Consider the following 24527-nt stretch of genomic DNA (forward strand, 5'->3'; position numbering starts at 1 on the left):
CCTTTGGATTAGGCCTTTTGATTGGACCTAGGCCTTAGTATTGGGCCAGGGTATGAACAAAGTTATTTATTTTGGTACAAAAATTAATCAATCCCAAAAAAAATTATCAGAAACCGGATTAAGTATTTTTTTTCATCTCATTATTCTTTCGAGATAATTTTTTAGGAGTCGGATGAGATATTCATTCTAAAAGTAATGGAGAGAATCCATTTTAGGTAATTGGTAAACAAAACCCGAGAAAATCACTCAACTGCAGTCGGGCTAAAACTCGGGTCACCCTCGTCTGCCTGCCTGATGAGAGAGTGCCTAAACAAAACATAACTTGCATACTGCACTCACAGACTCACTATCCTCTCAAGTCTCAATTAGGTAGACCTCTCACTCTCAGTCCTCTCTTAGTTTTCAATCTGTATGTTCTTCATGCTTAATCCTCTCCCAAACACTTACACCATCACCAGTATCACTCAATCTTCTTATCTGCATCGGCGCCGCTCTGCTCGCCGAAGGCTTTTTCTTGCGCTGCTTTGCTGCTCAACGTGCAAAGTGCGAACCTCTCCGTGCTGTTCCTGCAAAGTGCGAAGCTCAGTGACGCCGCCATACCAGCAGCTGCGAAAGTAGGTTGGGCTTCTCTTCTGCTTCACCTTGCCATTGTCTTGTCATCACTTGTTTTGTTTTTGCTGTGTTGCTATTTATAAAGCCTATTTCATTCTAGATTTGTTCTTAGATGAGGCTTTCCTCCATCCCCTTCTTTTTACCAAATTTGTTCTTATATATATAACGAGAAGAATTTTAAATGTATAAATATACTGGTATTTAAATAATTTTAATAATTAATTTTAATATAAAAATATATAATAATTAAAATTAACTGCTAATATTTTAGATACATTTCAAAACTTCCCCGTATGATTAACATTAATAGATATGTTCGCGGTACGGTTTGAAGAATTGGATTTACGGTTTTGTAAATTAAAAAAATTAAATGCATATAACAAGTTTTAACATCAAATTTTAAATAATCAACAATAACATAACAAGTCTCAATAATATCTTTAAAAGCTGACGATAACATAACAATAGAAATAAAATTATAGGTTAGTTAAAATAAATAAATAAATAACATTTGAACATAAAATATTTATTAAATAATAATAATACTGAGTAATATAAAAAAGTATAACAAATTAAACATGTTATAAGTATAATTGTAAATATAATAATAAAATAATAATATTATAGTACATTGTGCAGTTTGGATTGGATTGGATCAGGTATGAAAAATAGATCCGAAATTCGATCCGATCCAGCAGTTTGTGAAAAATAGAATCTAATCAAATCCAAATTAATACGATTTTAATCGATTTTCAATTTGAATTGAATTGGATGAGCAGTTTAATTTGAGTCGGTTTAGATTTAAACACCCTAATTAACAATATTCATCTAGGAAACCTTGCACTCTGATTATATATTATTGAAAATAGCGCGATAAAAGGCGTTAAAGTGAAAGTGAGTGGAGAAGGGGAAGCACGAAAAGTGAGACGAGACGAGACGAGACGAATGGGTGAGAAAACCGTCACCGACTGCAGTGTATTAGTTGTTTCTTTGTTCTTGTGTGGCGTACGCACAATGCTTTCTCAGCTGGCAGTCGCACATAAAGAAAGTGTACCACATTGTTCAATCAATTACTCTTCACCCTATCTTCTCTCTTTCAATCAAATATAAAATATAATAATTAAGCTCAACACACTATATTTTCTTCTATTCTCAATAGTCAATACATAAAAATAGGTTAACTTGCCATTTCTCTCTCTCTTTTCCTTTATCTTTCCAGAAAAGTGGTGTTAAACTTTTTTTTTTGGAAGTTTATCAATCACTACTCTGTGTTTACTTAAAGTTACTTTGTTTTCAAGTAAACAAATTAAACAAAAGCTTATTCATGTCAAAATATCTATGAATTTGAAAGAATAATTCTATATCCTATAAATACATCTCTAACATGGGAATAATTCATGTCCTCATTAGTGAGTCCCGTCTTATTTTTGTTTTTGGTTTCTTTAAGGAACCGGACTAAACAAAAGGGGTTTTTTTAAGAGCTAGATCGGCTGGTGATGAAATGTCACATATTTTTATGGAAAAGTATAGGATATTAACATATTATTTATTAATTTATTGTTAATAATAATTAATTATTATATTTTAAACATATATATAAAGAGATACATTCAGAAAATATATCTATAAAGACATTTTTATTAAATATAATTACAAAAAAATATTTTAATTACTCAATTATAAATAAAAATTGATAGAAATTAGCACCTCAGCTATATAATATAAGGAATGAGATATCACCATATCACACATCACGGTTTCTTAGTTATGTTAGCTACCTTTATTTATCCCAATGATAGTATTATGTAGATTTGGAATGGATGGGCCTTGATTTGTCCATTTGTTGGTTATGTTTTGTGGACTTGAACTTGAACTTGGATAGGCTAATCGTTACAAAAAGAAAAAAAATCCTCCGAGAAACAAAAAAAGACATGAACCAACGATAAATCCTTAAATGAAGTTCAGATCTGCGACGAATTAGTCCTGACGTCGTGGGAGATAACGTGGAAAATTAAACAAAAAAAAAACAAGAAAGACATGAGATATTTACTTTGGGAAAAATTAACTTTAAGGACCTCGAGTAAGAGGCTAAGAGCTAATTATTAATGGAGAAAAGCTTAGTATACAAGTGATTAGGGCTTGTAACTATTACAAGTTCATTAACGCCTAATCCACTAAAACGCGCTGCAACTTCTACGTCACTTACACGCGCTATACAAAGATCTCGCGTTTGTATAACTACCAAATTTAAAAGATTTGTTTCCTTCTTTGTTTTCTTTCTTTTCAAATTTCATCGTTCTTCTTCTCGCACGTCTTCCCCTGATTTTTCGATCGTTCTTTTCCTCTCCTTTCTCATTGGTTTGTTCTTCGTCATTGACGTTAGTTTTTCTCTCTGTAACTCCAGTTTCGTTTTGACATGGTGTATTCTGCAACCTCTCTGTTGTTGATGACCAATTTATTCCGAAGGTTGGAATGACCTTTACCACCCTTGAAGATGCTGAAAAATTTTACAGGAACTATACCAAGGTTGTAGGTTTTTCTACAAGAGTTCGGAGCACAAATAGAAAGAAAAACGAGATTAAGAATCAATTGATTACATGTAGCAGAGAGGGAAAATGAAACTCTCATAGCAAAGACTCATTTGATAGGAATTGGAATGATTTTCTGCTAAACTTTGGTCTTGTGGACAACAAGTGGCTTTCATGTAGTGTTGGGTTAAAATCTGCAGCAGAGGTGTAAATTTAATTTTTTATCAGGTGTATTTATAGTCTGTGTTTGGGTGTATTATGCAGATCTCTATGCAGACCGTCATATATGGGTTTCAATCTATCTGATCACCACTTCATATTATAGTACCTGTAAATCAGACATTTTGAATACACCAGAGAGAATTTAATTAATTTTGGACTTGTGGACAACAAGTGGCTTTCAGGTAGTGTTGGGTTAAAATCTGCAGCAGGGGTGTAAATTTAATTTTTTATCGGGTGTATTTATAGTCTGTGTTTGGGTGTATTATGCAGATCTCTATGCAGACCGCCATATATGGGTTCCAATCTATCTGGATCACCACTTCATATTATAGTACCTGTAAATCAGACATTTTGAATACACCAGAGAGAGTTTAATTAATTTTGGTCTTGTGGACAACAAGTGGCTTTCAGGTAGTGTTGGGTTAAAATCTGCAGCAGAGGTGTAAATTTAATTTTTTATCGGGTGTATTTATAGTCTGTGTTTGGGTGTATTATGCAGATCTCTATGCAGACTGTCATATATGGGTTCCAATCTATCTGGATCACCACTTCATATTATAGTACCTGTAAATCAGACATTTTGAATACACCAGAGAGAATTTAATTAATTTTGGACTTGTGGACAACAAGTGGCTTTCAGGTAGTGTTGGGTTAAAATCTGCAGCAGGGGTGTAAATTTAATTTTTTATCGGGTGTATTTATAGTCTGTGTTTGGGTGTATTATGCAGATCTCTATGCAGACCGTCATATATGGGTTCCAATCTATCTGGATCACCACTTCATATTATAGTACCTGTAAATCAGAAATTTTGAATACACTAGAGAGAGTTTAATTAATTTTGGTCTTGTGGACAACAAGTGGCTTTCAGGTAGTGTTGGGTTAAAATCTGCAGCAGAGGTGTAAATTTAATTTTTTATCGGGTGTATTTATAGTCTGTGTTTGGGTGTATTATGCAGATCTCTATGCAGACCGTCATATATGGGTTTCAATCTATCTGATCACCACTTCATATTATAGTACCTGTAAATCAGACATTTTGAATACACCAGAGAGAGTTTAATTAATTTTGGACTTGTGGACAACAAGTGGCTTTCAGGTAGTGTTGGGTTAAAATCTGCAGCAGGGGTGTAAATTTAATTTTTTATCGGGTGTATTTATAGTCTGTGTTTGGGTGTATTATGCAGATCTCTATGCAGACCGTCATATATGGGTTCCAATCTATCTGGATCACCACTTCATATTATAGTACCTGTAAATCAGACATTTTGAATACACCAGAGAGAGTTTAATTATGGAAAAAAATTTTACTTATAGTTGGATCAAATATATTTACACCATGTGTTCAATTTCTTAGAACAAGAAGATCAATAAAACCTAGAAGAACATAGAAGAACAGTAAAACATAGTTCTTCGATTTCGAAATCAGAAACAGAAATGTGAAAAATGTACAAGATGAGTAAAACAATAACGTACCTTGAATAATATTTTGTTGATGGTTTCTGCTATTATTCGCGACGAGTTCAAATGTCTCTTCAGTTTGGAATGTTGCTTGAAACTTGAGGATTTGTGTTATCTTTAAAGGAGAAGAGGAAGAGTGAGCCATAACGAGCGGTTTTTTCGAAGCGTAATCGTTCGAGTGACGCGCGTGAAATTGACGCTCCATTTAAAGGAAGGGAGTGCGCGTGGATTAAACCTGAGTTGGGCCAACTTGTAAGGATTGTATGCGTTATTTGCTTGTATGTGTAGCGGGGCCCTTATTAATGAATAGGGAAAAAAAAAAGGGAAAAGGAAACGTAGGAAAAATAAGAAGAGCAGAGCCAATGACCTTTCTCTCCTTCAAAATTGGCGTGCCTCTGATTGTTTCCATAGCTGTGCAGAGACTGAGTCCGAGAGAGAAAATGAATGTTATTGAATCCCAATACATTATCCATTGACCCCGGGATCTAGGTTTACTCTGCAAAATTCCTGAATCACCTCCATCTCTAATATCTGTAAGTTTTCTCGTCTTTGATTCTTATTATTTCAATATTTTCCAGATTTCACTTCCCCTCCGCACAGATCTTCAGATCCTTCTTCCCTTGTCCGCAGCATTGTTGTTTTCATCTTCGATATCATGTCTAAGGATACTAATTATTCTTCGTTACCCGTTAGCTCATATCTAGAATTGCAACCTCAGAATGATTCCCCTCAATCCCTCCATAGGCTCTCTTTTGATGATGAAACCGAGTTTTTGGGGTCTAAGGTTGCAGTTCATGACCGCGACGCTGACGATGATTTCGAAATCGACATTGATAATTACCCGCTTGTTGTCATTGGCCATAACCATGGTTCCGGGGTGCCCGGAGCTGTGTTTAATTTGACTACCACCATTATAGGTGCAGGGATGATGGCCCTCCCTGCTACCATGAAGGTTCTTGGAGTGGTTTTGGGGATTGTGTTAATCATTCTTATAGGGATTTTATCGGAGATTAGTGTAGAATTGTTGATTAGATATTCGGTTTTGGTTAAAGCATCCACCTATGGGGAGGTTGTTCAACATGCTATGGGAAAAACTGCCAGGATTATGTCTGAGATCTGCATCATAGTCAACAATGGCGGTGTTCTGGTGGTTTACTTGATAATCATGGGGGATGTTATGTCCGGTTCTGTTCACCATATGGGGGTTTTTGACCAGCTAATGGGGAATGGTGTCTGGGATCAGAGAAAGCTTGTTATTCTTGTTGTCATGGTGGTTTTCCTTGCCCCACTTTGTTCCTTGGACAAGATCGATTCGTTGAGCATGACTTCGGCTGCCTCCGTGGCTCTTGCCGTCGTGTTTGTCGTAGTGACTTTTTCCGTTGCGTTCATTAAGCTTGTTGAAGGACGGATTGAGGCTCCACGGTTGGGTCCTGATCTGAGCTCAAAGACGGCCATCTTGGACTTGCTTGTGGTGATTCCAATCATGACCAATGCATTTGTCTGCCATTTTAACGTGCAGCCAATATACAATGAGCTCGCCGGGCGGTCTCCTCAGAAGATGAATCGAGTGGGAAGGATCACCTTAATACTGTGCGTCCTAGTTTATATCTCGACAGCAATGTCTGGTTTTCTGCTATTTGGGAAAGACACAGAGTCTGACGTGTTGACTAATTTTGACGAGGATCTTGGAGTTCGTTATAGTGCAGCCTTAGACTACATAGTCAGGGTTGGCTACATTCTCCACTTGATACTTGTTTTTCCTGTCATTCATTTCTCTCTGAGGCAAACAGTGGATGCTTTGTTGTTTGAGGGATCACCTCCTCTATCAGAAAGCAGGAAGAGATCTTTGGGGCTGACAGCAGTTTTGTTGGTTCTCATATATATTGGATCTACCATGATTCCAAACATCTGGACAGCTTTTAAGTTCACGGGGGCAACGACGGCTCTTACATTGGGATTTATGTTTCCTGCTATTATTGTGTTGAGATTAGGCCATCAGGGGGGATTGAGCCATGGAGAATGGATTCTATCATGGTTTATGCTGATACTTTCAGTGGTTGTTAGTGTAATTGGAGTCATTGGTAATGTGTATAGCATTCAGAGCAAGTCTGAGTGACATTTTTGGTTTTGTTGCTTTTCATAGGAATCAAATGGGAATTTGGAGTATAAGGCAGAGGGAGGTGATTTATTCATCTGATCTGCTACGTATGTGAAACGAAAAGAGAAGGCAGAGTAGGTAGGATCCTTCTATTTAGGTGAGAAAGGCATACATTTTTGTTCCCTTTTAGACCCTGGGCTTTGCTAATTTGGACTATGTGATGCACATATGCCTCTAAAGGCCTTTACCTTTGAGGAATGATGACTGATTCATTCATATTGGGAGGATTATTTTCTGGCGGATTAGTTTGCCATGGATATGGCTATGTATACAGTTCTTTTGGCTCTTTCTGCTGCTTCTTCTTTTTTATTTTTATATATTTTTTAATTTTTAATTATGCCATTGGTTTTACGGAAGAACAGTGCTGTAACAGTTAATAATAGATTGGTATACTTTCATGATCTGTTATCATATTTAAGCAGAAAATGTATGCTGCCAATGGTTTCATTTACCAATTTTCTCTACTAACTCTTTCAACTAGGTGAAACATTTGAACCTAATTTGATCTCTGTTCACTGATGAACTTCAAGTCTTCAATGGTTCAGAAACTTATTCTTGGCAACAGTTTTATATAAATGTTTTGGTTTTGTGAATTGCAATATAATTGACCAAGGGAATCAAACTCGACCCTTATAAACACCTGTAAATTTTTCTACTATAACAGTATCACATTGGAAATAGATTGTAGTCTGAGTTGCGATACTCTTTAATAAAATCATTGCATCATTATTACGTCTTAAAAACATGATGTCCATTTCCATTCGTTGTATATTCACTGATCTGTTACATGCCCATGCCCTCCTAGTCTGACTAATTGTTTGCTCTTAACCTCTTAAGGGATTCTAAAGTGTAGAATGGATTCATCGTTGGTGTAACCCTTCAGAAGTTGATCTTAACCTCTTGGTTTTAGCCCTTTAGGATCCTCAATAACGGATCCATGGAGGTGTGTTGAGTTCAAATGCTATCCTGTATCTTCCTTTTTCGAGGCTTCAGCAGCTTAGCCCAACTCCGTTTGATGTGAATAAATTGTAGAAAAGTGATGCATTACACGGATTAAATCCCCATAGTGGTCCCCTAGATTCAGCCCGTGCACCGATTTAGCCCCTGAGATTTCAATTGCACTATTTATGTCCTCCAGATTGCAATCTGGGCAACATAAAGCAAGGTATGAGTCACGCGGGAATTTCACTGAAGGACCATTATGTTGCCCGAATCGCAATCTGGAGGACATAAATAGTGTAATTGGAATCTCAGGGGCTAAATCGGTGCACGGGCTGATTTTGGGGGACCACTATAGAGATTTAGTCGCATTACACGTTTATGCTATTATTATCTATAAGTTAGTATCCAAGGTATTTGTTAAAAAAATGGAGTTGACAACTTGAGTTAACTTCAAACTGCCATAAAAAGCAGGGAGAAGACTTTCTGCTTAGTGAGTTAATATTTTAATATAGAAATATAGATATATTATAGTGGACAGCTTATGAACGGTATTCGAATATCGAGAACACATCTAGTTTCTCTTTCTAATGCAGTAACATGGCGTTTGTCCCACTAAATCTCATGCAAGTTTAATAATCCCATAATTTCACAGATCATTTTATTTCTCTGTTTGGTGGAAACAGAAGCACTCTTAATGGTGGATTCTCATACTCACATGATCCATATTTAAGAGCCACATGATAAATGCTCTTGCTGAGATCTTTCTTTCAATTTTTTGTAACGAAATTATTAAGTAAATATGAAGTAGTGGTAATGTAGTAATAATTTACACCTTTGCAACTTGCATGGGCATTAAGTTCATAATATATGAAGTGCCAACCTGCTGGATTTTTTATTAAAGCAATATCGGATATGATTTTGAAAGTCAATTATTATTTCGACACCCACAAAGTTACAAACACACCTTTACCACAACCATTGCTAATTTCTTTCATGATATTTTGTCAAAACAAAGTATAAGACAATTACTAAGAGATGAACATTTGAGAATGTTCATTTTAAAGATTCTTTTATTCCTGTCTAACTAGATTCTCATTTCCACAGCATGAAAGCCACCAAGAGTGTTCAGTACTTATGTTAGGTTGATGCCAAAGATGTTTTTAATTGATTTGGTACTCCGAACCAAGCAGATAAATCAAAACAATCCATTATTTTCATAGGTAGTAGCAAGCGACAAATAAGGAACATGGAGTCTTGTGTCTAATTTATTTTGGTTACATACTTGATTAGTAGTTCATGCATCATTTTTTTCCCTCATTTGTTTGCATCAAAACCTCCAAATCCGACTCCAATAATTGGCATATATGTGGTTCAACCCAAAACTAGGCCGAAGGATAGTGATGGTCTCATATGGGATACCAATGCAAGTTGGTACAGATGGATGAGGGTCTGTGTCCCTTAATCATTTCTCCCAGGTTTGATACTCACTGGAGAATGGGAATTGAGCTTGCTTGCTTGGGAGGGTCGCCCACTTTGTGTGCTTCTGCAGTACCCCGAGGGATTAGTCATTGGGCTTAAATATCTAAACAAACTCTGTCCTCTTATTATAAAGTAATTTGCAAAATAAGAGTGTAAATTAAGGAATTAATTAGCATGTGAATTTAGTATACTCTTACTCTACCTAGAAGGCTAGAACTCAACTATGCCCCAACTCAATGTAACACACATGGGAATAGTTATTCGTTATTTGTGCACGTGAAGTTGTATAGATCCAAACTCTTATTGATAGTAGCACACTAGCATGTTCCTAATTAAAAGCAAAATTGGGACATGAAAACAACAATAGTGGAGACAATAATGGACAGTGTTTAAGCTCTAACGATTTGGCGAAAAAAGTGACTTGTCATTCAGCTACCACAAGTTATAGATTACGTTTTTGTTCTTATTACTTTCAGCTTCAATTTTATCTTGGAGAAAGCAGCATCAAATCATATGCAACTTAATCAATAATACTGTATGATTTTGCAAAAAGCAAATTAATTAAACAAGAAAATGAGCATCACGGCACTTTGGAACCGACATTAATATATCAGAAATTTATAAAGTAAAAGGTTAATATCATTGGTTTTTGTAACTTTCATGAAATGCGTGTTCTACTATTTTAATTTAAGAATAATTAACTCTTCAGTCACTTTACTAACTTTTTCACTTTAGACGATCCTTAATTCATATCTCAGGATAGTTTGGGATTTGGGTGCCTATAAACCTATATCATTATCATTTTAAAAGGCTTAATCATTCCTCATTGATGATGATGAGAGGGTAAAAATCCTCATTATTACAAATTTAAATCTCTGAAATCACAGTAATTCAAACTTATGGCCTAGCTAGCTAGCTAGACAACGATTATAATGAGTAATTTCGACAGCAAAGCAAATGAAGATAGATCTCATGTTGGTCGACGTAAGACGTGTTGGCTAAGGTATCGACCCAAGCAACTTAGTACAAATGGTAATACAGGATAGTCGAATAGAGGGATGAAAATGAGACACAATTAACATGTGTGCATATAAATTAGACCTCAATGGATAAGTTTAATTTGAACTTAGAGAATATTACTTGTCTCTCAAGTTGTGGTAAGAAAACGTGGGTAGTTGTTCTTAAGGAGCAAGTAAGAACAAGAACTTGGATAAAGAGGATAATGGTCAAGGAAAGCTCAGCAAAACAAAGATTTCAATCAGGAGATTGTAAAACGACATATTGAAAAATCATAGAATGCAAATGCATGTGAATATTAGAAGTTAATTCATTTTGTTTATTTCTTTTAATTATTTCTTTTTCGATTTAGTTCTTTGATTCAATTTAATTTTTTGTTCAATTATTTTGTTTAAGCAATTTCTTTTTCTTCTTCTAGATTGTCTTGGTTGCACTTTAATTATATTTGATTTTATTTTAATCTTTGTTCTGTTGAATATCTGTTTGTACAATTTTATTATCATTAATACAAGAATTTCAATACTTATTCACTATATGTAAAGTTTATATCGACATTAAAATTGATAAGTCCCGCATCCAGCTCACTTCTTAAGAGGAGTCGTATTTGTTTTTCGAATTGAAATTATCGATACAAAGCTTGATATACAGCTGTGTCGAGATTGAACAAAAATGAAGTGAAACATGAAGGTGGAGAATGAAAAAGGAAAGGAAAATAGACATAGATAAGGTGCTCATTCAAGTTCAACAGTACAAATCAAATTCAATCTAATTGTATAGTTAAGTGAGTTGTGACTTTCTCATTTAATTTTTCATCCTGTTTTCGGGTGTATCGAGAAAAAGCAGACTCCAATAGTGATATATACATATACTAATCAAGGTAATAAATTGATTATAGTTAGTGGTTCCTTGATAGTTCCAGAAAGAAAAAAGAAAATTCTTTTTGCCCCCAACTTGACTTGTTTAAAGGTTGTCTAGCTATGTCACAAGTCCTAAGTTTTCTTCTCTCTGACTTATTCAATTAATATCTTCACAAGTGGAAAAGTCGAAGTTGTAAGTTGAGGAAGTTGTGGATATGAACTGGTGTGTTATTCACTTTTGGAAAGTGCATCACAACCCATAAATGGAATAGCTAGTGTAATACTTTTGAGAAATTCAACAAGTAAAGGAAGATCAACCGAACCATATCTAGCTAGTTCAGACTATTCACAACCTTTGGTAGCAGAGAAGAATATATAGAATGCCTTGCTTACCGTTCAATTAACCTATGTCTCAATCAAAGTATCAATGTTCCACAAATAACATATTATGTTTTTCCACTAATCACACACTCTATGCTACTAATTACATACACCAAAAGTGTAATAGGGTGTGGATAACACTACTCTCTTCCCTCTTAGCCTTGATTGCCGGTAATTAAATTGCATTAGTAAATAGAAATTGGACTATTGTGTGAGTAAACACAAGAACATGGGTTAGACATGCCCCACATGCCCATGCCACTGCTAAGTTCTAAGTTCTAACTTTAAAATATAGTCACACTCAAGATTCATCCAATACCCAATTTCTCTAAAAACTAAAAGCATATATAGCACAACCCCCACAAAGTGTAAGCCACTCCTCAAACTTGCTAAGTTTTTTTCTTTTATAGTTTTTGTTTTTTGCTGCTAAATCCTTATATACAAACTTACAAAGAGATATCATAATAATACAAAATCAGAGTGTGAAGTGAGCAGCTATGGATTGGTTCTCATGGCTCTCAAAGACTAGCCTTGAGCCATCTCTAGTGTATGAGTATGGCCTTGCCTTTGCTCAGAATGAGCTTGAAGAAGAAGACATAATATACTTGAACCATGAGTTCCTCCAAAGCATGGGCATCTCCATAGCCAAGCACAGGCTAGAAATCCTCAAGATTGCAAGAAAGGACAAAGGGAAGAGTAGTCCTCATCCAGTGGCAAGGCTCATGTTGGCTATCAAGAGGACAAAGAAGAGCTTCGCCAATTCCATTAGAACGTTGGTTCGACGCCAAGAATCTTCCTCTGCAATTGTGTTGATGCCATCACCAAGGCCTAGCAGTGGTGGTTTAGGGACAAGATGGAAGAGTGCTTTGATGAAGAGGAAGATGATGCCTCCTAAGAAGCAAGAGAGACTGTTCCTCACAAATGGAAGTCCTACCGTGCTGCCTGCTCTTGAAGGGTATTCTAGTCCTGTGGTCTACCATTTCCAGAAGGAGGAAAAGATGGACCTTGGAGATGTTGATAATGATGATGATGGTTACTGGTCTGCTGCTGTTGAAGAGATCAAATGGGATACCATGTTCCAAGATCTAAAGCCAAACTGAGTAACATTTTTGCATTTTTTTCCTCTTAATTTTTCCCCTGGGATTTTACTCAATCCATCACTGGAAATTATAAGTCTGAGAGGGGTATTCTGGGTTTTTCTACCAGAGAGATTTGTAGCATAAGGTTGGTTTCCTACTTTCCTTTCCTTTCAGCAGTTCCATTCTTAATCTTAGTTACCCAGATCAGATGGTAAGTTTTAGCTCATGTCTGTTTCAATATTGAGATTGTGTGCTTGTTTTCATAAATGTAAGTTACATGTCAGCTCAAAAAGTAGCTAGGGTCAGAGTGTGCCTGGTCTGAGTTTATGAACTGTATTGTACTATTAATAATCCTTACTGTCACACTCACAGTACATAATTAACAGAGTATATTTTGATGTTTATTGTATTATTTGGCATTTCTGTCTCTGAATTCCTGAGCTACTCTCCTTAATGGTAAATTATTCACATGTTACTTCGTTTAATTTGAAGAAATTATGGAAATACATCATCTTATCAGTAGCTGCAGATTTCAGAGGATTCTCATACTCGAACCAAAATCATCTAATTTTGACAAAAGATTCTATTCGATATTTTTCCCCCCTTGGAGAAAGGGAAGCTAATTTGATACGTATAAAGCAGAATACATGAAACTCATATCCAAAAATAAGGACCCTAATGCTCAAATTCTTGCCAAAGTAACACAAAAAAAGGATGATTGGGGTAGCAACATGATGTAGTAGTTGCTGTATGCTTATTGTGCAGCCTCAGTGACTTGAAGTGTGAGAGAGACGAAATGAACCCTCAGCATAGAGCATTTTATAGACCGGGCGAATTCTGAGACTCAAAATGATACTCAAGATGGTACCAAGTCCAACAACACCAGCAAGAATAAGAAAAGTGAGCCTGAAGCAATTTGCACCATAGCATGTTGAGCTTCCTTGCTTAGCAGCTTCTGCATCATACACAGTGCCAGCAAGCAAAGCAGAGAAAATAATGGCACCAATTGGATTCCCTAGCATCATGAAGTTACTTGTAATACCAAAGTTCTTGAGACCAAAGAGCTCAGACACAGTTGGAACCATTATAGAGTACTGAACCCCGTAACATACCCCAAGCAAAGCCGTTGCTGCATAGAGAGTGCCGTCAAGAGCTGAAGCATAGAGGCAAAATGCTATAATCATTATTATTTGTGTGCATGTCATCCAAATTGTTCGAGGCAGAGCTATGGACCTGTCAAATGTTACAACAATTTGATGCTGTTGCTGTGCTAAAAATCTAACAAATGCTATACAATACTGCACAAAGAGGAGTGTTAGGAGGCTAGCAACTTTTGTGGTTTATAACCATCAATTGGCCATCAATAATGTTTTTAATGGTGTGAGATTACATCCAATGGTAAAAGATCACTCACTTTTCTTTTGATGGTTAAGTGCTGGCCACAAAACACAAAAGTTGCTGGCTCTCTAGACTTTTCCACTGCGCAAAAATCTGCTAATCTTACCTAACAAAGTGTTCAGAAACAGCACCGGCACCAAGACGACCCAGAAAGTTGCAAAAGCTGAAGAGTGAGAGCAATATGGTTGTGTCATCGGCTCCCAAAGCAACTCCAATCTGAGCGAGATTGTTGAGAACCGTTACTCCTGAACCAACCCCAAAAAAGTAAACAAACCAGAGAAGCCAGAAATCAGCCTTGACTATGGCTTCTCTGAACTTGAAGTCTTCTCCCCTCTTGGGCCTCCTTTTGTTACCCGTCACAGCTCCCTCACCCTCTGCAAGAAGTGTCTCAATATCCGAAGCATCCTCGTCAACAAGACTGGCAGCCGAGGAAGATGGTGCCAGCAAGGGATCGGTTTGATTTGAGGTAACAAGATGAAGAGGATGGGAAGGGAATAGTGTCATCTTGAGAGGGATTACAAGGGGAGTCATGAGAAGCAGAAGCATTATAGCAGCTAGGACGTAAGAGAGAGCACCAGTGATAGAAAAGATGTCGCAGAGTATTGTGGTTGTAACAAGATAGGTGGCAAGTAAAACACTGGCGGCTTGAACAAAGAGGAAATGGACATGGACAGAAGAGTCTTCACCAGAAGGAGGAGTGCAGGGGCGAATGAAGTACATGATGATCAAGCATGCAATGGGAACTCCAAGTGCGAGAAAGAGCACAAGATTTGATGCAGAGTGTTTGAGCAACAAGGTGTATATGAGAGTGTAGACTGCGGCGCTGATCCCGACATAGCCCTTGAGGATGCCGGAGATGGTGCCTCGGGAGAGAGGGAAGTTCCTCATGTTGGTAACAAGAACAGCAGTTCCAAACCATGCATTGCTGTTGGTGGCAACACAGAGAGCAAGGCATAGGGGGACATAGGGGAAGGTAGAGAGAGTTCTGGTGAGAGCAAGGAAGAGAGCGCCATAGCCCAAGAAACAGAGGAGAGCACCAATGAGGAGGAGGGACCAAGGAGGGAGGAAGTTGCATGCAATGCCAGGGAGGATGCCCACATTCTCGCCGACGTCATTGGCCACTCCCAGGATGGTGAGCTGCTGCTGGTTGAGGGACAAGACGGATTTGAGGGCGGAGGAGTAGAGCGGGAAGTTGTAGGCATTTCCCGCAGCTATTTGGACCCAAACAGCGGCGCCAAGACCCACCCAGGGTGGTCTGCTCCCCTCTTTCACAACCATTTTTCTTACTCCTCGTTACTGCTTTCTTTCAACCAATCTCAATCTCAGTCTTGATAAGAATTTCAGTTTACCAAACAGTCCAAACCTAACCTTCTTGGTTTTTAGATAAATCTTCACAACTTGGTAGCAATGGCCTATAGGACAAGGATTCTGGATGTCCAAAAACACCTACTATTTTCATACACTTTCTTTTACTCTTGGAGTATATCTAATCTATCTAATCAAATTGACCTACTACAATGCTAGATTCCCAATAATCCACTCTTGTAGTTGCACGTTCAGCCTTACCTTCTACAAATAAAACAAATAATCTATTCAACGAAATTGAAAGAGAAAAACTAGAAACATGAATGTCTTCCTTCTTATTTCTTTTCAAAGAGAAATACTATTCACAAATTCAACATCACAATCACAGGACAAAAAAATATATTCACAGAGACTACTCAACTTAACTTTACAACTAATTCTTTCCTAATTTTCCACTAGGAGTACCAAAAAAATAAAGGTTCCCAGTCTTCCAAGAGAGTAACAATATGCCTCAGATTCAGAACACACTTATAACTTTTTTTTTTCTTTTTAATGCATCCTCCTTTTGCAAAAAAATTAAAAGGATGATTTGATCAACAAAGAAACAAAAAGAAGAGAATGTCAGTAATGTTCTGCCTTGGACATGACGGAGAGGCGGCTCGGCCTTGGCTGAAAGGCTTCACGGCGGCGATGGCTGTGGGAGGAGGGTCTGATCAAAGCACACAGAGCTCTCTTCACCAGCTCGCCCTCCACTCCTCCGATTCGCACCAGCGAGTTCTGCATCGCCAATCTTCGAAGATTTAGGGTGTTACCACTCGAAGAAGAAGCACAATGAAGCAACGCCGTTTGCTGCTGCTGCTGTTCGGCGAGGCGTTTGTGGTAGGAGCAGCGGAAGGAGCCAGGGTGCGTCGTAGGGGAACACATGCACGTCCTCCTCTGGTGATTCGACGTCGAAGATGATATCGCGTCGGTTTTCCTCTGATTCTTGTTTATCGCCGTGGAGCGTTGCCCGGGGGAACCTGGTGGTTGCTCCGAGGAGAATCTCACGGATGCTGGACACGGCGGCGAAGAGGTGGAAGAACAACGCCGATGGTGGCCAAAGGAGGAGGAGAAGCGCGTGGGGACGATGGGGGAGACTCCGGGAGCGAAATTGGCGGAGGTGTATGAAGCGAAGGGGTAGGAAAATGAGCGTGAGGAGGACGGCGTTTGGTTTCTGGAGGAAGGTGAAGCGACAGCGGCCATTGTTGAATTGATTGGAATTGGATGTGGGTGAAACGGTGTAAAGAAAGAAAGTAAAGAGAGAAAGAGAGTGTGTGCGATATTTCATGAGCATTTAGCAGTGAGAAATGAGAAGAGAGAAAGATAGCTGTTAGGATTTATAACTTATAAGTTTGTTAAGTTCGTTATCTTTCGGGAGCGTCGTATACGGGAATCAGTTGCGGAGAGAACCTTAATTCAGCTTTTATACACAATGAATTACGTTTTTTACGGCATGGTATACTGTTCAATATATACTTTTATTATTTTTCAATTTATAAAATAAAAAGGTATACATATACTTATACGGAAAAAGGACAAATAAATTTTTTATTTTTTAATTCGAATATAAATTTATTTTTTGGGATTGAAAAATATAAAATTATCTTTTACTTTATAAAATGTGTAATATTTAGATTTTTTCGTGTAATTGCTTAATCAAAATATAACAGAATAAGCTGATACTTACGTGTTAAAAAATTTAAAATCATGTCGTTTTTGTGATAAGTCATTGACTTCTATCTTCATTTTCCCTTCTATCTGAAGCATTCTCTTTATCACTAAGGTTTTGTTTCTAGATGAACTAAGAAGTTAAAAGCACAAAGGCGGGACTTCTATTTCGAGAAACCCTAGATTGGAATCTCCATCCACCGCCACCAACAAGATAGGGAGGTCGTCATCGTCTCATCAACGGTGCTATTAGTCGGAAAGTTACGAAAGAAAATGTTGAAAAAGAAGAAAAGAGTGGTAGAGACCGTTAATGGAAAAGTCAAAAACGATGGCGGCTCGACAGAAAACAAAGTGGAAGTGTATTCCGACGATATCAACAACGGCAGCGCACAAGGGATTTCTTGCTAGCGATGGTGGCGAATGGTGGTTGCGTGACCAATTATCACATCGGCAGAAAACGAAGCATATATGAAAGAAGCACGTTTAGGTGGTTCTACTTGATTTGTTCGTTTGTGTGTTATTTGTCGACTAAGAATCGCGGCAAGGGGAAGGATCCAGTCTGAGCCTTGTTGAATGAATGAATGAATCTTCTTCCATCATCAAATTTTCATTCAATTCCGCACCTCTGTTTCCTTGTCTCCATCGCCGCCATCATCTACATTCGTTTTCGGATCCTTTTTTTAGCATGTTGTTCTGCCTCTCTTCCTTAGGTTCAACTTTCCTCCTAACTTATTCATTCTCATATATTTTCTTCTGTTAATTTTCACTTATTTGATGTGGGAGAATCTATTAGAATAGATTTTGTAATTATTAATTTGAAGGGAAAATCTTAATTATTGATTAAGATTGGATGAAAATACTCAACAGTTTGCAGTTTTCATGTTGTCTCATGTTGACTTTGCAAGGAAAGCTGCTCATTTGAGTTATTTTATCTACAACTTCAAGGACATGAGAGGATTAAAAGTGCTCTTACTCATATTAGGACTCACAGTCACATGAACGTGCTCTGTTGTATCTGATAATTTTGGTAGTGGAGTAGGTTCTATTTGATTTAATTTAATTCTTGAGCTTTTTTTTGTGTGAAAATTTACCTTTTTTCATGGAAATTGAAATATAGAAAAAAGATCCCATTGATTCAAGTTTGTTTCTCAATGGAGAATTTGAGATATAAAGATTTATCCTTTTCTTTATTTATGAACAAAATTTCAGCTGCAAGGCCTTCAGAAATGCTTCACATAAGGGAAAAAATGAAGCCAAGCGAAGAAGACTCATCCTAAAATGACATTGTTTTGAAGTCTAAAAACTTATTCGTCCTCAAACTTTTTTACAACGGACCACGTAAGTGTCGTAACAAGCATATGGACGACACATCAGCTCATTCCGTTATGTTTTGATTAGGCAATTATACAAAAAGATCTAAATGTCACGTATTTTATAAGATAAAAAATAATTTTGTATTTTTTAATCCTAAGAGATAAATTTGTTTTCGAATTAAAAAATTAGAAATTTATTTATCGTTTTCTCTATTTATGTTAAGTTATATACAGACAAAATTTTATATATATTCTTCTATTATAAAGAATAGAAAAGTTCTGTAATGCTTATCCTTTTTATCAACATAGTATACTTACAAATAGTGTAAATGTGAGAAGGTGACGCGTGGATAATTGGTGTTAAAACAATAATCACGAATGATATTAATAGATTAGACGTTTTTTTATTTTCTGTCTCCGTATCAAAAAAATTGTCTAATTAGTTATTAATGGCACTACTAAAAAAATTAATTGGTGGACTGCATGAGTTGATGAACTAACTATTTTGTACATTTCAATTTAAATAAATATTGGGTTCCGGAAAATAGTAAAAATGGCTTAAAAAAATCAATAAAAAAAATAGTAAATTAATAACTGAAGATGAAAAGAAAAAATTTGTCCATCACTTACCTCTCTACATATAACAAAATATATAATTTTTTATTTTCCTGTAATTATTTAACTAAATATGAAAAATATTCTACTATGAATATTGCATAAATCTGATTTAGGACCTCATATTAAATTTTTTATTCTCTAATTTAAATATTCAATTATGTATATTTACTTAAGTTATGGCTTCCTAAATTTTCATTAACAAAAATCTTATTTAGAACCACATAAATTGAAGGACAAATTACATAAATAAATAAATAATGAATTAATTTTATTCAATTATAACTTTTTTAAAATAGTTACATTTTAATTTTGTATTTATTTTATACAAATTGTTACATGATGTAAATATTTCAAAATTTAAACATAAATTATTATATTTATAGATATTTATATAAAAATTGACTATCATTATAAATCACTATAGAGTGTAAAGATTTATATAAAAATTGATTATCATTATAAATCTTTAAAGGATTTATAAGTTTTTTTGAACATAGCTACTATCATAAATCATTAAAAGGTATAATAATTTACAAGTTTTTTTTATTTTTTCTCTCTCTGCTATCTTGTACTAGCTATCTCTCTAACTAATAATCATTTTATGTTTTTAAAAATACTAAAAAATAGTAGCTAGTTTGTAAAATTTTGATATTTTAATTGGTATAGGAACTTCTTTATTTTTTATATTCTATTATTTTCATATAATATAAAAAATTTTATATTTCATTCAATTTTATAAAATTCCTTTTTTGATAAGCATATTTCCTATAACATAAAAATGATATATCAATGATAAAATATTTTTTTTAAAAGATTATCTTTAAATATATCTTTTTAAAAGGCTTACATTTATATTCAAATATAAAATAACTTTGACTTATTCAAAAATTATTTTTTTTTAAAAAATCCATCCAAAGAAGCTTATATATATTAATAATAATACTCTATATTATAATTTGATAAAAATATTAATAATATTCATTCTCCCTTAAAATATAAATTTAAACATATATCTCATACATACATATACAGATACATATATTTTAAAATAAAAAATGCTAAAAAATAGCAAAATTTATTGTTTTTATTCAACAAATAACAACAATATTTAAAAATATGTTGTTAAATTACTAAATTAAAAGTATTAAATTTATAACTAAAAGTACTAGCCAAAAATAATAAATTTTACATAATCTTAACTTTTTTTTTTCTTTTAAGAAATATCAAACTCAATACAAATAGATGAAATGCTATATTTTCTTTTAAAAGAATTCAATCCCGAAAACCTATATAAAGAGATTAAGAGTTGAATTCCTAAATAAATACATTTTCTCTCCGCTAAACACAAATATATCTCATACATACATATACAGATACATATATTTTAAAATGAAAAATGCTAAAAAAATAGCAAAATTTATTGTTTTTATTCAACAAATAACAACAATATTTAAAAATATGAGTTAAAAATATGTTATTAAATTACTAAATTAAAAATATTAAATTTATAACTAAAAGTACTAGCCAAAAATAATAAATTTTACATAATCTTAACTTTTTTTTTCTTTTAAGAAATATCAAACTCAATACAAATAGATGAAATGCTATATTTTTTTTGAAAAGAATTCAATCCCGAAAGCCTATATAAAAAGATTAAGAGTTGAATTTCCAAATAAATACATTTTCTCTTCGCTAAACACAAATCATCACAGGCAAGAAAATCATTTTCTCTTCTAAGAAACATTTTTGTTAAAACTGCTGTGTTCTGCGTCCATGGCTACATCAATTGTTGATTAGAAGAAGAAGGAGATTGTAAAAGGTGAGAGAGACAGTTCAAGAGAGAAGATTGGGGGACAAAACTGCCTTCAGTATTTTTCATTTATTTTTCTTAATTATTACAAATACTGCTGTCACATATATATACATACATGTAAATGAGAATAACTAATTTTACTAACCTGACTTAGACAAACTAATCTCTACAATTAACAAGCTAACTATCCAACTAATATTCCCCCTTAAGTTGATAGTTATGCATACTGTCATAATATCAACTTAGATTAAAAAAAAAACTGCAATCTAACTATGACACTATCTAACTAACTAATATTCCCCCTCAAGTTGGAGAAATGGAGAATTTCATATCACTAACTTGCAATAAGGGAAGATGTCAATCATCAAATAACAAAATTAATGGTACCATTCCCCCTCAATCGAGGAACATACAAATCGAACAGGCCTAGCTTGCTAAAACAGTTCTGAAAAGGACCAGGTGCTAAGGCCTTGGTGAAGATATCCACTGTTTGATTTTTGCTTGAGATAGGTAGCAACTTAACTAACCCAAGCACAGCTATTTCTCGCACCACATGACAATCTACCTCAATGTGTTTAGTCCTTTCATAAAACACAGAATTCGCAGCAATATAAAGGACAGACTGGTAATCACAATAAAAGGGAATAGACTGAGTAATAGGAATATTAAGATCGTGCAGAAGATAGGACAACCATTAAACCTCACACACACCAGCTGCCATGGCTCTATACTCGGCTTCTGAGGATGACCTTGCTACAGTAAGTTACTTTTTACTCTTCCAAGAAACCAAAGCATCATTTAAAAAGAAGCAATACCCAGAAATTGACCTCTTGGTATCTGGACAAGATGCCCAATCAGCATTAGTGAAGCCTTTCAGACAGAGGTCAGAAGAGGTAGGGAATAGAAGGCTAGTAGCAGGGGCATTCTTGAGGTATTTCAACACACCAATCGTTGCTTGATAGTGGGCTATTGTTGAGGCAGTCCAAACACTGACTTAACTTGCCAACTGCATAATAAATGCCCGGCCTTGTCGTGGTCAAATACACCAATCTCCCAACCAATCTGCGATATGCTGAAATGTCGTCATACAGAGGTGCAGCTGATCTGGATAGTTTTGATGTATACTCCATGAAAGTACTAACTGGTTTGGCATCACTCAAGCCATAGTCCTTCAACAAACCAGTGACATATTTTCTTTGACAAACAGAGATACCTTTGTTGCTCCTAGTTATTTTCAATCCTAAGAAATATTTGAGATCACCTATGTCCTTGATGCTGAATGCTTTGTCTAGAGCCATCTTTGTTTTTCTTATTTCATCTTGGTCATCCTCTGTCAGTATTAAATCATTCACATAAACCAAAACAGTAGTGAACGACTTGTCAGATTGTTTAGTGAAGAGAGAGTAATCATTGATGGATTTCTTGTACCCCAAACTAACTAACATTGAAGTCAATTTCACGTTCCATTGCCTGTTGGCATGTTTTAAGCCATAGAGAGACTTTCTAAGTTTGCAGACTAGGTCTGGTCTTGGTAGATGAAGGCCTTTAGGGGGTCTCATATAAATCTCCTCATCTAGATCGCCATGTAAAAATGCTATATTGACATCGAGTTGTTGCAAATACCAATTCTTAGCTACTGAAATTGTCAAGAGAGTCCGAAGGGTTGCCATCTTTGCAATGGGACTATATGTATAAAAAAAAAAATCAAAACAAAAAATTTGGGTATAACCCTTTGCAACCAACCGGGCCTTGTGACGTTCAACAGATCCATCAGGCCTCAATTTCAGTTTAAAAATTCATTTATTACCAATTGCAGACTTGCCATGAGAAAGAGGGGTGAGGTCCCATGTTTGGTTTGACTTTAGAGCATTTAATTCTATATTAATAGCCTCTTTCCAGCATCTTTGAGTTACAGCTTCCTCACAAGATGAAGGTTAAGATGCATTTGAAACAGCCAATGACAATGCCTTGCGAGTAGATGAGAGTTTATGGTATGATATGCAATGTGAAAGAGGATACAAGGATGATGATGATTGTGCAATAAGAAGTTTAGAGGTTTGCATGCACTGAAAATCAGCTAGGTGGCGTGGTGGTTTGTGGATCCTTAAGGACCTTCTGAGTGGAGTTGATGTAGGAGTTTGTGAGAGAGCCCCCGTGTGAGTCCTCAGTGGTGTGTGGGTGATCTGATAACATGAATTTTGTCAAATGAGAGGCAATTGTGATGAAATGTTGGGTGAATTGTGGTCATTGTGATGTTGTGGTGTGGCATCATAAGCCTTAATGTATAGAAATGGGTCAATGGGCTTAGCACATATTGTGCGAGATATAGGAGGTGCGAGAGGCGCTGCCTCAGTGAAAGGCAGACTTGACTCAAAAAACACGACGTCTCTTGACACAAATAATTGTTTGCTTTATATATCTAAAACAATGTAACCTTTGGTTCTTTCCTTATATCCCCAAAAAACACACTTTTTGGCCTGTTTATCAAGTTTCATCCTACCAGTTGCAAGTGTTGAGATATAAGTGAGATAACCAAAAATTTTTAAATGTTTAAAATCTGGTTTGATGTTAAAAATCATTTCAAAAGGTGTTTTGTTTTCTAAGATGAAACTTGGCAATCTATTGATCAAATGGATAGTATGGGTGACGGCAAAGTCCCAATAGCAATTAGGGACAGTGGAGTGGAATAGAATGGATCGAGCTACCTACAGTATGTGCTGGTGCTTGCATTCTACTATTCCATTCTATTGTAGAGTTGCCACACATGACCTTTGATGCAATATGCCTTTGGCTGCATAAAAGTCATGCATTAAGAACTCCTTGCCATTGTCAGACCAAATGCACTTTATAGTCTTATGAAATTGAATTTCAATGATGGTTACATAGTTTTTAATTGGTCTTTTTGTCTCAGATTTTAATTTCATAAAAAATATTCAAGGGTATCTACTGTAGTCATCTACTATAGTGAGAAAATACTTATTCTGCGTCCATGACTGAATCAATTGTAGATTAAAAAAGAAGGAGATTGTAGAAGGTGAGAGAGACAATTCGAGAGAGAAAGAAGATTGGAGGTAAAACTGTCTTCAGTATTTTTCATTTACTTTTCTTAACTATTACAAATCCTGTTGTCACATATATATACATACATGTAAGTGAGAATAACTAATTTTACTAACCTGACTATGACAAACTAATCTCTATAATTAACAAGCTAACAATTTAACTAACAATTCTTCCTATCTTAATATTTTTCTTCCATCACAACTCACTAAATCTATATAGACAGCAAAGCTTCAGCCATAAAGCGATAGAACAACAAGCTTCACTCTTCTTATATATTTTTGGTGAATTCTATGGTGCCTTTTATTGTGATGTCTAAATTATCTAACTTATTTTTATAAGTAAAAAATAAAATATATAAAATAAAAGTAAAATATTTAAAATTTATTAAATATTATTTTTTTGTCTTTTTTAATAAATTAGGTATTATGTCTTAGACATTATAACATTTATTATATTTTTTTCGGTTTTGACTTTTGACAACCACTAACCAAAAAGGAGAAGAACAGCAGTGACAACAGCAGAAAAACAGTCATAGCAACAATTGGAACAACTCATTAGACTTGAACTAAGCTAGAA

The 24527-nt window shown here is 35.4% G+C and overlaps 4 protein-coding genes across 5 annotated transcripts; 2 read left to right on the forward strand and 2 right to left on the reverse strand.

Annotated features, from left to right (window-relative positions):
* Nucleotides 1–5160: 5160 nt before the first annotated feature.
* On the forward strand, nt 5161–7430 carry LOC130941647 (amino acid transporter AVT6E). 2 transcript variants are annotated; one of them, XM_057870208.1, is made up of 2 exons: nt 5161–5354; nt 5515–7430. In XM_057870208.1, exon 2 carries the CDS (start codon nt 5747–5749, stop codon nt 6935–6937), a length of 1191 nt encoding a protein of 396 aa, XP_057726191.1. In that variant the 5' UTR covers nt 5161–5354; nt 5515–5746; the 3' UTR covers nt 6938–7430. The 2 variants fall into 2 exon arrangements, with proteins under 2 accessions (XP_057726191.1, XP_057726190.1); XM_057870207.1 differs by having other exon boundaries at nt 5187–5354; nt 5452–7430.
* Nucleotides 7431–11582: 4152 nt separating this feature from the next.
* Nucleotides 11583–13157, forward strand: LOC130941594 (uncharacterized). Its single transcript, XM_057870154.1, has one exon. The coding sequence runs from the start codon at nt 12153–12155 to the stop codon at nt 12753–12755; it is 603 nt and encodes a 200-aa protein (XP_057726137.1). The 5' UTR covers nt 11583–12152; the 3' UTR covers nt 12756–13157.
* Nucleotides 13158–13490: 333 nt separating this feature from the next.
* LOC130940138 (protein NUCLEAR FUSION DEFECTIVE 4) lies at nt 13491–15591 on the reverse strand. The gene is made up of 3 exons (XM_057868187.1): nt 15501–15591; nt 14239–15418; nt 13491–13967 (listed from the first exon to the last, which is right to left on the reverse strand). The coding sequence occupies exons 1-3, from the start codon at nt 15589–15591 to the stop codon at nt 13502–13504; spliced, it is 1737 nt and encodes a 578-aa protein (XP_057724170.1). The 3' UTR covers nt 13491–13501.
* A 223-nt stretch (nt 15592–15814) lies between these two features.
* LOC130940053 (uncharacterized) lies at nt 15815–16701 on the reverse strand. Its single transcript, XM_057868102.1, has one exon. It carries the CDS (start codon nt 16677–16679, stop codon nt 16059–16061), a length of 621 nt encoding a protein of 206 aa, XP_057724085.1. The 5' UTR covers nt 16680–16701; the 3' UTR covers nt 15815–16058.
* Nucleotides 16702–24527: the final 7826 nt, after the last annotated feature.

Source organism: Arachis stenosperma, chromosome 7 (assembly GCF_014773155.1).
Source record: "Arachis stenosperma cultivar V10309 chromosome 7, arast.V10309.gnm1.PFL2, whole genome shotgun sequence".
Classification (NCBI taxonomy): domain Eukaryota; kingdom Viridiplantae; phylum Streptophyta; class Magnoliopsida; order Fabales; family Fabaceae; genus Arachis; species Arachis stenosperma.